The sequence below is a fragment of the Durio zibethinus genome, chromosome 12, assembly GCF_047325235.1.
Source record: "Durio zibethinus cultivar Kanyao isolate XHJ-2024 chromosome 12, ASM4732523v1, whole genome shotgun sequence".
Classification (NCBI taxonomy): domain Eukaryota; kingdom Viridiplantae; phylum Streptophyta; class Magnoliopsida; order Malvales; family Malvaceae; genus Durio; species Durio zibethinus.
Window position 1 is genome coordinate 24,195,691 of NC_143173.1, and position 14,820 is coordinate 24,210,510.

The 14,820-nt window shown below is 26.3% G+C and overlaps 1 protein-coding gene and 1 pseudogene across 1 annotated transcript; one reads left to right on the plus strand and one right to left on the minus strand.

Moving 5' to 3' along the window:
- Positions 1-4,713: 4,713 nt before the first annotated feature.
- LOC149515906 (uncharacterized protein At5g39865-like) lies at positions 4,714-5,590 on the minus strand (annotated as a pseudogene).
- A 7,819-nt stretch (positions 5,591-13,409) lies between these two features.
- On the plus strand, positions 13,410-14,762 carry LOC111297196 (uncharacterized). The gene has a single exon (XM_022891832.2). It carries the CDS (start codon positions 13,600-13,602, stop codon positions 14,446-14,448), a length of 849 nt encoding a protein of 282 aa, XP_022747567.1. The 5' UTR covers positions 13,410-13,599; the 3' UTR covers positions 14,449-14,762.
- Positions 14,763-14,820: the final 58 nt, after the last annotated feature.

Sequence of the window (14,820 nt, forward strand, 5' to 3'; positions counted from 1 at the left end):
ATTTGTTACAAGCTAAAAACTCAAAAGACTTTTTTTTTTTTTTACTCATTTTCCAAACTTAATAAGAAAAAATGAAAATGTGAAAAAATTAAGAATAAAATTATGTAAAAAATTAAATATATATTGAAAAAATTATTCATAAAGAATTATAAAACATTTTAAATTTATATACACCTAATTAATGAGTAAATTAGAAAACTAAATTTTTTTAAAACTTATCATATAATTGAGGTATTATTTATTATAATTTTTATCTTTAATTTTAGAGATACAAATATTTAATTTTAAAAATATAAATATAAATATATAGATTACAATATTACAACCAATTGTAAATAAGTATTTTTTTACGCTCTCTTTCAAGCTGGTGAATATGTATTTTTTATTCCCAGCTTGAAAATAATTTTTTGAAATGTTACACTGCTGAAACTTTTAGTCAATATATTTACAAATTGACCCTTCGTTGATACATACGGTGTACAAATCAACCAATTATTTAATTTTTTTTTTATAAAATATCGATCTACTTCAATGTGTTTTATTCTGTCATATTGTATAAGATTATGTGCAATACTTATTGTAAATTTGTTATCATAATAGAGTCTGATTGGTCTATTACACTTGATCTTTAAGTCTTTTAAGGTAATTTTTAACCATAGTAGCTTACAAATTCCTTGAGTCATTTCTCTTAACTTTGCTTCAACACTTGATTTTACTATCACGTTTTATTTTTACTCTTCCAAGTCACAAGATTATCACATAAAAAAGTACAATAACCTAAGGTAAATCTTTTATCAATTACTGAACCTATATAAACTTCATCTGTATATGCCTCTAAAACTAGCCTTGAATGTCTTTTGAATAAAATACCTCTCCTAAGATTGACCTTCAAATAGTGTAGTATACGATAGATAACCTGTAGATACACTTTTTTAAGACTATGTATAAATTGACTTATCACATTCACAATATATGCTATATAAGGTCTACTATATGAGAGATAAATGGGTTTTTCGCTTAATCTTTGGTACATCTCTATAACTACAGAAGCATCTTCATTAATTTTTTCAAGTTTATGATAAGTTCTATAGGGATATTTGTAGGTTTACATGCGATCTTCCTAATTTTCTTCTAAAGATTAATTACATATTTCTATTGTGAGATGAAAATACTATGCCATGAGTGAGCTACTTCAATTCTTATGAAGTATTTCAATCTCCCTAGCTCTTTTATTTTAAATTCTCTAACCAAATATTATTTTAGAGATTTTCTCTCTTTTTCATCATCTCCGATTATAATTATATAATTAATATATACTAATAAAACTATAACTCTCCTTAAATCAAAGTGCTTAATAAATAATGTGTGATTTTATTAACTCTACTTATATCTCATCGCTAGAATCGCTTAGGGAAATCTCTCGAACCAAGTCATAGGAGATTGTTTAAAGCCATATAAAGCTTTTTTTAGCTTGCATACTATGTTTGCTTTTAGATAACTTTCAAATCTCAGTGTAACCTTCATATATAATTTTTTTTCCAAATCACCATGTAGAAAAGTATTCTTTACATCAAATTATTAAAGTTTTCAATTGTAATTTACAGCCAACGATAACAAAATTCTAATTGTATTCATCTTGGCAACTGGAGCAAAAATTTCCTAATAATCCACTTCATAAGTTTGACTGTAGCCTTTAGTCACCAACCTGATTTTATACCTTTTAATAGTACCATCCACTTTATATTTTACAGTGAAAATCTATTTACACCTAACTAGATTTTTTTTCTTTAGGTAACTTTACCAGTTCTCTTGTCTTATTTTTTTTAAGGCTTCAATTTTCTGTTTTCTTGACCTGTTTCTATTTATCACTGGATTATGCCTCAGATAATGTAGTTAGAATAGAAATAGTATTTAGGCTCATAAAAATTTTTTTGTGAGATGATGAGAATTTTTCAAATGACATAAAATTAGAGATTGTGTATAGTGGATATTTAGTATATTTTTTGGTTCATTTTCTAATGGCAATAGGTAGATAATAATCATTAGTTATAGTTTTAGGAGATTCATGTTTATTTTGAAGAACAGAATCAAAGACCATAATTACCTTATTTTCAAAGTTAGGATTAGGTTTTTGGACTTGCACTTATTCAGGATCTAAAACTTTTTTTCTTGAGTACACTTATAATTCTTTTATAAAATCAAGAATACTATTATCTTTTGTCACATTTTCTACGTTTAGAAAGGGTTCAGACTCAAATTCAGAGTTTGACTTAGACTAAAAAAAAATAAGTTTATACTTAGAAGAATTAATGGATGAAAATGTTGAAGAGAATGACAAAGCAAGCAAAAAGAAATTTTTATCATTATCTTTTATGAATGAAGTCTCTCATTGAAGATAAGGTTAGATAAAAAATTATTTACTTTATCAAAAAATGACACCTACAGACACATAAAATTTTTTAATATGAGGCTAATAGCACTTATACCCTTTCTAAGTTAATGAATACCCCATAAAAATATATTTAATTGCTTTAAGATCCAACTTTCCCTATTATGACTGTGAACATGAACAAATGATACACAATCAAATATCTTAAGTGTGAGGTTGTTTATGGTATTAAAGTTAGGATAGAATCATAAGAGTAATTTCATAAAAGTTTTAAATCTTAAAACCCTTGAAAGTAACTTATTTATAATAAGTGTGGTAGCGAGAACAGTTTTGTTTCAATAAGATTTGGGTATGTTTACTTGAAAAAGTAAAGCTCATATTGTGGCTAGTAAATGGTTGTTTTTTCTCTCTGCTATTCCATTCTACTATTGACTATTAACATAAGATGACTCATGGATAATCTCCTCTTTTTGGCTTTTGATTTTCACTCCAAATTGATTTTGGATCATGTTTTGAAAGCTTAAAAACACATTATTCACATCTGATTTAGATTTAAATAAAAATATCTAAGAGACCTTGATACAATCATCTATGAAAAAAATAAATCACCTTGCACTAAAATTATTTGAAATTGTAGAGGGATCCCATATGTCACTATGAATCAAGTAAAAAGTAGTATAACTTCTTTTATTGCTAACTAGAAAAGACACATGTCTATGCTTTGCAAGTTTACAAATATCACAATGAAAATTTTCTATATTTAATCCCTTAAACAAAGAAGAAAACATGTTTTTCAAAGTTAAAAAAAAAATATATCCAAGATGAAAATGATAAAGTTAGATTTTATCTTTATCGAGAGATTTTTCATAAAGAAATTATAAAGGTAAACTATTCTTAATATTACTTATGTTGTTTGATGTTTCAAGATTGTATAGTCCATCATTCTCCTTAGGAAGTCCAATCTTTTTCCCTGAATTCTAATCCTAACATTCACAATATTAGAAATAAAAAGTCATTTTACAATTCATGTCTCTAGTAAGTTTTTGTATAAATATCAGATTAGCAGACAATCCAAAAATATGAAAAACATTTTTAAGAACAAATGAGGGATTAATTTGAACATCCCCTAATCATACCACTATATTAAGTGAACCATTTGCAACAATAATATTCTTATTACTAAGATACAAAGTATATGTGCTAAATTTTTGTGAGAAATATATCATGTGATTTATGGTTCCTGAGTTAATAGCCCAAGAACTCGTAATAGGCTTAACCGAGATATTTAATCTATGAAAACTAAAAGCTTTACCTGACTAGAGATCTTACCGAAATAATATACCCCAATAAGCTTTTCAAAAGTTTAGGCTTATTAGTTTCTCAATCTCTTTTTTATCCAACTCTTTTTATTCCCGAAACTTCTATAGTACTCTGGTGGTTTTACTAGTTATCACTTCTTCAAATAGGATAGTGGTGGTAAATTCAGGAATCTCTAGTACAATTATCTTTCTCAAGACCAAAACAAGTCTTTATAGTAAATGTTTAACTAGAGGCGATTCTAAGCAATGAAAGCTACATAAGGAAAAAATAAGACTAAAATATTTAACAAGATTTACCTATAAAGGCTTGAAATAGAATTCAGCAATGATGGCTAAAAAAATTTTTTTTCAAAAAAGAGCCTAAAGCTTTGATACCATGTGAAAAAATTAAGAAATAAAACTATATGAAAAACTGAATGTATATTAAAAAACTGCTCATAAATAATTATAAAAACACTTTAGATTTATATACAATTAACTAGTGGTTAAATTAGGAAACTAAATTTTTCTGAACTGATCATATAATTAAGAAATTGTCTATCATAATTTTTTATCTTTAATTCTAGAGATACAAATACTTAATTCTAGATATACAAATATAAATATACAGATTATAATAATATAATTAACTAAAAAATTAATTGTTTTCTCACGGGTAAGGTTCATATCTAAATTCAATGAAGATCTGAAATCACAGGAACTAGAGATTTTGTGGGTTTCAACTGAAAGGAATTTCTCTATGTTTGACGGGTGTGAGATTTATTTGGTTTGCTAGGGATAGTGTAGACTAGCAACTGCAGTGCCAATAGAGTAAGCATAGGACTGCATCTTGCTATTATATTCATTTTAGCAAAGAACAGAATAGTTGAAATAAAACTGTTCAAGTTTAAGCAGGACCTACCTTGTTGCAGGTTTCAACAAAAACTTCTCTCGAAGAGTAATGAAGGGTTGAAAATTTTATCAAAGCTGAATAACAAAGCATTATTTACTAATCTGATGCTGCAACACATATGAAACAACTAGCATAATTGAAACGAGCAAAGGGAAAGGGCATGACTTTGAATATCAATGAAGCTCAAATGGATATCTAATGCCATTCCATCAATCATTGGGGGAGAAATATCAGTTAAAATAGTAGATAGGGATTAATAAATCAAACAGCCAATGTTTAAAAATAATGCAGTCAAAACCCCGACTTTCCAAAGTGAGGAAAAAGAAATTCTTGAACAAATCATTGTTACAACCTGACAATAGGTAAATATCAATACCTAGTTGAAATCTCAAATCCAAAATGAATCAAAGAGGCTTATAATTCAATTATATTAACAACAAATAGAACATTGTATCAATCCATTTTCATTGCACTCACCGCAAGTCATCTTCTTCTGTTCCCCATCTAAAACTTTGCAGCTCCCATCGCATTCTGTACACACACAAATCTCACCCCAGCACATCCTTCACATCCTGGAATCGCCCAGGGGATCCCATCAAATGAGATTTCCAGTTTCCCTTCCTCTTCTAGCTTCACAATCTCTTCAACTCCCTCAATCAACCTTCAACAAATACTAGTGAAACTTTCACCTCTTTTCAGCCTGTCAACATCCTTAAACCCCGAATCCATCCATATATCACGCTCAAACATTTGGATATGGTAGGATTCCATAACGGATCTCACAATGTTACATTTCTCAAAAGTCTTTCTAATCCCTCTCAATGTTATAATGTAAATCACAACTGCATTTTCTCCACCAGTAGGACATTTTTTCTCGAAAACTTGAAGAACAGCCTTTGATTTTTTCACTGGATCCGCCACTGTGTCTGGGAAAGGGCCCCAACGGTCGATTTGTTCGATCGCGGGATTCTGGGCTAGATCATGGGATATTTTCGTCGGAAGCCCATGTAATTATGTTCATCCGTTTTCCGTTTTCGCCTCTTATCTTTTTGTTATCTCTTTAATGACCCATTAACTTCCTGATTGTTTGCTTTCGTCCTTTTTTACATTCTCTTTGAGTTTGTCATCCATATATAATATAATATAACAAGTTTCCTAGCATTTTTTCATGGTTAATTAATATTTGTGATAGTCAACATTGTTTTTATAAATGAGCCAAGAGTTAAGGAGTTATAAAAAAAAAAAAAAAAGAGTCGTAAATATTTGAATTTAAATTATTGACCTATTTAATATTATTTTTTAATAATTATATAAATCAATTGAATTAAGCCGAGTTTATAATTAATAAATTTTTTATTATAAAATATATTCAAAATAGTAAAATGATATCCAAATGGAAAAAATCAATTAGTAATTTATCAACATTTTACAAGTTGCATGATTTTTTTTAGAACAGTAACTTCTAAATAAAGATACTTGAATTAAAACGTTTATCACTACCACCTAAGACTAAAAGAAATGCTTTTTCATTGCAAAATCTAATAAAAATTCAAACAAAGGAATTCATCAGTTACATTTTTTTAGATTCATGTACTTATTCTTTGTCAAAAAAATCTACTAGGATTGAATACTTGTTTTTATTTCAATTTTCAACAATATTATTATGCATTTGGCATTGATTTTAAGCACCAAATTCATCATTGTGAATTTTACAATTTAATAATTTTTTCATAGTAAAAGTAGCATTGTTACTCTTTGAAAAAAAAAATCCAAATCAGAATCTATTTCACAATGAAGAAGGTTTTCAATGGATCAGGTTGTCTAATTGGACATGAATGTGGACATTAGGCCAACCAAAAAAAAATGGGTCAAACTTAGGTCCATGGCATGTGACTCACGACATAAACAAACCCAAATTTTAAAATACTTTAAAAGGAATGTTTTTTACAAAATATATTGCAGTTTAAAGATAGAAAAACATATTGTACGATTAAAATTGAAAATTATTAAATTTATTTTTAAAAAAATTATATGAATTAAATTTACAATAATTTTTTTTTTGCCAAATGTTAATTTAGTATATAATTAATTAATTGGTGTTGCCAATATAATATTAATTAATGGAAATTCTATTTATACCCTCATATTTATTTTATGCATTCCACTATTAAATACATTTTAAATTCAAACATAAATTTTTTATTTTTATTATATACACCCCATCCTTCAATAATTGATTTTTCCTTCGTACCTTCAATATTTTTTCTTCCTCTCTTCTTCTCTTTTCAATTTCACACTCAACTTAATTCTAAATCCATCAAATTAATCCCAAAATTACATGTTTTTTAAGTTTATCATTGATCAAAAGTAAAATTTCAAGATTTATTTGATTTGATTTGATTTAAATATATGTGAAAATATATTAAGATTTACAAAATGAATTTCGTAAAATTCAAGCTTTTCGAAAATAGATTTTTAAGAAATCTTTTAAGGTTTTTTGAATTGCATTTTCGAAAAGCCGTTAAAGCTCTTGAAAATTTATTTTTAAAAAATTTTATTTTTGAAAATATAAAATAAATTTCAAAAATTCATTTCTAAATATATATCATAATTTTCAAAAATAAATTTTACTGTATCCTTAATCAATTTTTGAAAATAATAGGTATAAGAGAAAGAATGAAGAAAAGAAAAGAAAAAGTAAAATTATAATTTATTAAAGGGTAAATTTGATATTTATTATATGAGTATTTAAAAAAAAATTGATGGGAGACAAAAAAAAAAAAAAAAAAGTGAGTGATGTATTTAGAAGTACCCTTAATTTCTAATCAAACAAAGTAGTAGGCCAGAAAAGATCAGGGGGTCCGCAGTTTCCGACCTACTTTTTTATTTATTTATTTATTTGAATTTTGCCAAAGGGAATGAGGAACTGATTTCCAATTTGATCTTCTAGAAAAGTTGGACTCTTTTCGCACTACTTACTTTAACAAGGAAGCTCAAATTCTGCTTCTTCTTTTTTTTTTTTTATAGTGTTTTGTTTTTCTGTGCCACTCCACTCCATGAAAATCGTGGGAACTATATTATATACCCGTAATCATATTCAATTTCTTCTTTCGATATTAAATTTCAAAAGATTCATTCAAATAAGATATTTTTACTTGTTAGCCATTTCTAACTATAATTTTTCATATTTGATGCATTTAGAATTTCTTTGAAATACTTATAAAAATTAAATTTTGATTAAAAACTTATTTTTTATCAATTAAATTAATAATTAATCTTTATGGGTATAGAATGTTTCTGTTTCTTTAGACAAATACATTACTTTATTTATAAAAAATTAAACCAATATTAAATGTAAAAGAAAGTTTCCAGAAGGTGAAGGATGGCTGCTCAAATAAGGGTCCTTTGCCTTTTACATGGCCGCTTTTGTTTTGGGATGGCAGAGCCCATAGAAATAAAGAAAGGCATAGAAAATTAGGAAAACATGTTTTTATTCTTCTTGTAAACAAATTAAAAGGGTTTGACTGACAACTCCAATTACATTCATGCCACTTTTGTCAAAAGCTTTGTATTCTTGTGGCTAATCTTGGTTCTTTGAATTCTACCTTACTAATCAATTGAGGAAAAAAAAGTGAGATGAGAAGAAAACAAATCGATGCCAAATTTCTATAGAATTATTAGTACTAGTTTCTTATCTTAGTTAGTCATGTTAAGAATTTCAGGAGTGAGAAAAAAATTAAAAAATTTAAAATTTATTCAAATTTTTAATTTTTAATTTAATGTGGATCAAATTTTTTATTTATTTTAAATTAAGATTTGATATTAAATATACATATTAAATTTAGATTGAGTTGTCAAACATAAAAAAAAAAAAAAAAGATTTGAAACGAATTGTATATTTTTATTAGCTTTTATTATATATAATTTTTTATAAAATAAAATAATTATTTTATATATAAATATATTAAAAATTTTATTAAAATAATATATATATAAAATAAAAAATAAAATTTAAAAACGTATGAAGCAAACGAGCTGATAGAATTCTATTAAACTCGGATCAATTTAAAAAAAAAATTGATATGAATTTAAATTAAATTTTAAAAATTTATAAACTGAACATTATTAAAAAAATTAAATTGAATCCGATTGAAATCATTATCATTTTAAAAAATTTTTAATTTTAGAATTTGATTGGACTCAACGTTTGATTATACTAAGGATAGCTATTTTTTTTTTTTAATTTATATTTTGTTTTGGTACTTACCTATGAAGAAATCAAAGAGTATAGAGGGAATCCGAAAATTAGACCGGTAGGCATCAGCTCTGTTAAAGAGGAGTTATAACAATATTAAATTCGTGATATCAAAATTTATTAGGCTAAACTTTTTAATTTAGAATTGACAGAAATTGAATTTTGATATTGGAATAGAAATTTTGAGATATTCAAATAGAAAATTTGAATATACATTCAACATTTGAATTTGAGATATTCAAAAAGAAATTTTCAAATATTTCTAAATAGTGTTGAAATAATATATCTTTATGCGGTCAAAAAATATATATTTTTTCAGTCTCACTCTTGTTTACTTCTTATTTTATGTAATTTTGTTGTTTTGATAGCTACTAATGAAATTTAATTCATGAATTGTCAACTGTGGGATCATTGAATCTTGGAGGAAAATAATAAAAAAAAAAACCCAAATTTTGTTCATCATATAAAGACATGGAAATAATTAAAATGCAAAAAAAAAAAAAAAAAGAGATCATGCCTCATATTTAGGTAACTATGACATCACACTAATTTATTGCTACTACAAGTTCCGTTGAAAGTCAAAAGATATTAAACAATGAAGTATATAAAATAGATAAAATGAAAATTATTTTGTAATTTTCACCGAATTCATTGATTATTTGATAGTGAAATATATATTGCATTTTATTTACCTAATTAAGAACAAAAGAAAACAAAAAAAATCATAATCACCAAATGTAACAAAGTCAAAAATCCAACTGTTAAAGCGAAATGGGAAAAGTTGACCAAACGCAATTGTAGAAGAAAAGTCAATTTTTTTTTTGGTGAGATGCCCATTTATTTCATAATAAAATTTTTATTTTTTTTAATATAAAAAAATAAAAGCCTCAAAAATTAGAGAAAAAAATTATAAATGTTAAATTTTTTTTTTTTTTTTTTGGGTTCATAAGAGAGTAAAGCTTTTACAAGAGAAAAAGGAAATAACAAAGTTAAAACTCATGATCATATGCCTTCTTCAAAGCCTATTAGCCACTAGTTCAAGTCTATCTCTTAAAAAAAAAATGAAATATTTGGATTAAATTCATGTTAAAATTTTCATACATTTGACAACAATGATTTTGTCAAGAATTTAATTTTGTATCCATCCTTCACTTTACTCAACAAAAGCAGCTGTTTTCTAAAATTGCCAAATGAAAATGACACGACAAAGGCAACGATTTTTCAAAGAGACGTAGTTGGATTTTTTTGACTCGTTTAAATTTGTGGTTAAGGGGATGAAAATGAAATATTAGGTAAAAATTTTAGGTTTCAACACTTTGAACCACGACATGACACCCTCTTATAATTCTTTTAATCAGGGATTATTAATAAATTTTTAATATAATTTTTTAATCAAATGAAAATATTTATTAATTTAATTGATTCATGTAATTATTTTAATTTTAAATTTCAATTTTTATAATTTTTTCTTTACAAATTATAATTTTTTTTATAAAAAAAAAACATTGAATAAGTACTCCATTAGGCCATCGTATGAAAGAAAGAACCAAAAATAATATGACAATGTACGGATGAATTTTTCAACAATAATAATAATAAAAAAAAAGGGAGACAAAACTGAAACACCTTGTATGCATCAAAACATGAGATCACTAAGGTATAGCAAATTTTGTTTTCATGTGTAATTAGTTTGGGTTACAAAACGAATAGCATTACTTTTCTTGTCTCAACTCAATCATGCATATATTTTTGACGAAATAATTTAATTGCAATTCTAATTTGATAACATTATGGCTTGGCAAGCGATGACATAGGAATTGCGGTATTCGTTTCGGCCGATTCGATAAATTTTAAATTAATTGAATTATATTATTTTATTTTTATTAATTAAATGAAATTTTATGAATTTTAAAGATTAATTGATCGAATTTTATTTGATTAATTTAGTGAATCTTTTTGATTAATTAAATAATAAATATATTTTAAATAAATTATATTTTAAACTCTTAATTTGGCATATTTTTAAACAAATTAGATAAAATTATTCAATAAAATATTTAAATATCAAAGTATTATATTAAAAACTTTAATAAATTATGAAATTAAATGATCACTTTTATATATTTTAATTTTTTATTTGGATTATTTAATATTTCAATTAAAATTTTAATTAATTTAATTAATTCAATTTTTAAATTTAATTAATTAAAAATTGAAATTATTTTAATATTATTTTTTTAATTAATCAAAATTAATTCGATGATTTTCTAATTAACCGATTTAGAATGGTGGCCATGTATGATGTTATATATATAGGCAGGCATTGAAACGATTGATACAAGGAAATGGGATCCATGAATTTGCTGGATGCATGTTTCTATTTCGAGGTAATGTTGAACTTACATGGAATGACACATCACATGGCTAATTGCTTGTCAATTAATTTGCTGTACATTTAAAGACATTTTCCCTTACTTTCAGGATTTTTGCTTTGTCAATAGCTATAAATGGGACGTGTGTTCCTCTCATTGTGATTTCCAAAACTAATAATTTTAACATATTTATCACATCTCATGCTTCATGATATTATAAATGATTTTGACATTGAATCTTATTGATAAAAAATAAAAATGTTCATGGATTGAATACTTAAGCTCAATTGGCATTTTAAAATATCTCGATCTTCTCGTTTATGTTAATCACATAATATTATTAAAACATTTAAAAATGTGTTTTATAATTTTTAATTTATTTAAAATTAAAATTTAATTTATAGTCTGTCCTCCATTTCCATTTAATTAATCTTTGGGTTTCAAAAGATTGAAGGGTGGTTATAGGAACTGAATCATAGTGATAGAAGGTGAGGAGATTTGTTAAGAAGCTGTTGTCTCTCCTTTTCCATCTGGGTCATACCTAAATGAGCTCCAGCTTTCCCCCAACCCCAATTATTAAATGAATACTTTTTCATATATATATAAATGATCATAATTTAAAAATAAAAAAATTTAAAATTTAAACTTAATTAATATAATTAAATATAGAAGTTTTATTTTTTCCATATTTACTTACATTCTTAATTGCAACAAAAGATCAAATGCAATACGAGTTCTTTTTTAAGTCGTGGCAAGAAACAAGTCTGTGGGTATTTTATATAGAAAATACAAATATATTAGAAAAACAATTTCCTTGAACATATATATTATTTATTTTGCAAGCTAAGTTGCTAACTGAATTTGATTTGTTAGGTTCAATAACAGATGGCATATATATATATACGATGACCAAAAATTCACATGTATCATCGTCAATTCAACCAGAGAATCCTATCAACCAAACCAAACGAATATAATAATGTTTAGCTGATCAGCTGATCAGTTGTATTATATTGTTGTATCTTTGTACTAAGTTATTTAATTTTCAAGCAGATATATTAATGCATTTATTTTTTATATTTATAATTTGGAGATAATTAAAAAAAATTCAAAATTTTAAATATATTAAATATCATATCTAAAAAATATTATATAAATCAATTAAATTAAAATTTGAATTTATATAAATACACTCGATGAACCCAAATAAATCTTTAAAAGGTACTTGGCTTTGTGCTTTTTTTTTTTTAATGTTTGTAAAAATCTTAATATTTAAATTTAATAAAAAAATTATTATTATTAATCTTAAAAGGTTCTTAGCATTTAGCCATTCTTTTAAACGTCCATAAAATACATTTGAATATTTAATTTAAGGATAAATACAAGTATTTTATATGAAAAAGTTAAGTTAATATTTTTCTTTCTCATATGAATAGATATTAACAAATAACAATGCATATATCTAATTCGAAGAAGGGAATAATTATATCACATAAATCATAAAAAAGAATTAGATAGTTACCACAATTAATGTGCTTGTCTTAAATTTTTTTTAGTATCAATTACTATATTATCTTGTCTTTGAATGTGGGTTAGGTAAATTTATTAGATTATTATGGATTTTACTTGCTTCTCATAATGTTTGTCTGTGATTTATGAGTCTAATACAAAAAAAAAAAAGATATGATTTTTTTATGAGAAACATATTTTTTTAAAGATAATTATATTTTAAAGATATAATAAAACTGCAAAAATTTTTAATTAAAAATAATAAAAATGATTATATTAAAAAAATTATTTATAATAATCAAATAAATATAAAATTTTATTCAAATGATTATGATTTTTTATGTAATTATAATTTTTATGAATAATAAATTTTTTATATTTAAATAATTATAATTATTTATTATATGATAATTATTTTTATTTAAATATAATTATTTATAATATAAATAAAATTAATATAAAAATTAATTTTATTTATTAATAATTAAAATTTTTATTTAATATAAAATACATTACATTCTAATTTATCCTAGAAAACTCCCTATTTTCTTGAAGCTGCAAATAAAATACTACAAAATCAACGTTTTGTACTTTTTATTTGGAATTTTTTATTTTATTTTAACTCAAATACAAATAGTAATAAAAACAAAAAAAGCAAGCAAGCAAGTACTAGTCAACAATGTTGAAACTCTCCCTCCAAAAAGCAATTTATCTCTCTCTCTCTCTCTCTCTCTATCAATTTTCCACCATCAGGAAAAGCTTTCTTTCGTTTATATAAACCTTCTCAATTCCACCGTCGTCTCTCAAACTTTCCCTCTTTTGTCTACGTTTTCTACGTTTTTTTTTTGCCCTCTGTTCGTGCGATGCCACAGGGCAATTTAGAAACCCTTGTTTCTGCCTGGGCCGGCGGTTCTTGCGACAACAAAATCGTCTGCGAGACTTTAGCAACCACCGAGGGCCGCGCCTACGACGACCAACTCCACACGGTGGAGAAACCTGGCGAAGAAGAAATACCGCCGGATTTCCCGCCAGAATCGTTTTGGTTATCGAAAGACGACGAGCTCGACTGGTTCGATCGCAACGCTTTTTATGAACGGAAAGAGTCGCATAAAGGAAACTCAGCTTCGAACTCAACAAATCTTAATCCTAATCTGATCCCAAATTCCAATTCTCAGCGCTTTTCTTTGAGAAAATCTAAAGCTTCGATCATCAGATTACCGAAACCGCAGAAATCTTGCTTTGCTGAAACGAAGAACAGGAAGAATTCTAAGCCTGGAAACACTAGATTGTTTCCTAAACGGTCGGGCTCCGTTAAATCGGATCGGCCAGTTGTTGAACCGTCTTCGCCTAAGGTTTCTTGTATGGGAAGAGTGAGATCGAAGCGAGACCCGAATCGCCGACTAAAAAAGAACCACGAAAAATCCATCGAAATCGAAGCTGTTAAAGAGAAAACGACAAGTAAAAGAAGCAGTTTCTTTTCCAGTTTTCGTGCTATTTTTTGGTCCAATGGGAAAGCACGTGAACCACACGCTCTTCCAGTTGCGCCATCACCGCCAAGGAACAGCGACATTAGGTCTCGTTTGCCACCCGATGATCGTGACGCAATATTGATAGAACCTGAAATTGCGGAGAGTGAACCGATTGTTGAGCCGGTCAGTTTAGGTGGTATGAAGCGGTTCGCGTCTGGTAGGAGATCGGAGCCGTTAATCTAAACCGTGGGGGATAACGTTTCTCTAGTGGTGGGCCATAGCCCAGGCTTGGGTTGGACTGCCGTCGTGGTTGGGGAACTTGCAAATCCCCCGTCTAATGTTTATTTCCTTCCCTCGTTGTCTCGGCGTGATTATCAACGGCTTGGGAAGGTGAAAAAAACACAAATTTCCAATTTCGACTTTTTTTTTTTTTAATTTTGACTTGGTTTTACTTGATAACGATTTGTAGATATGAGTGATTTTGGAGTGGGCAGTTTGTAAATTTTGTCGTTATTTCAATAAAATTTCAAAAGGGACATGTAAATTTCATATTATTATATGATTTTTCGATCATTTAGCTTAAAGTTTAAGCATAATTATTTATGAAAAATATTT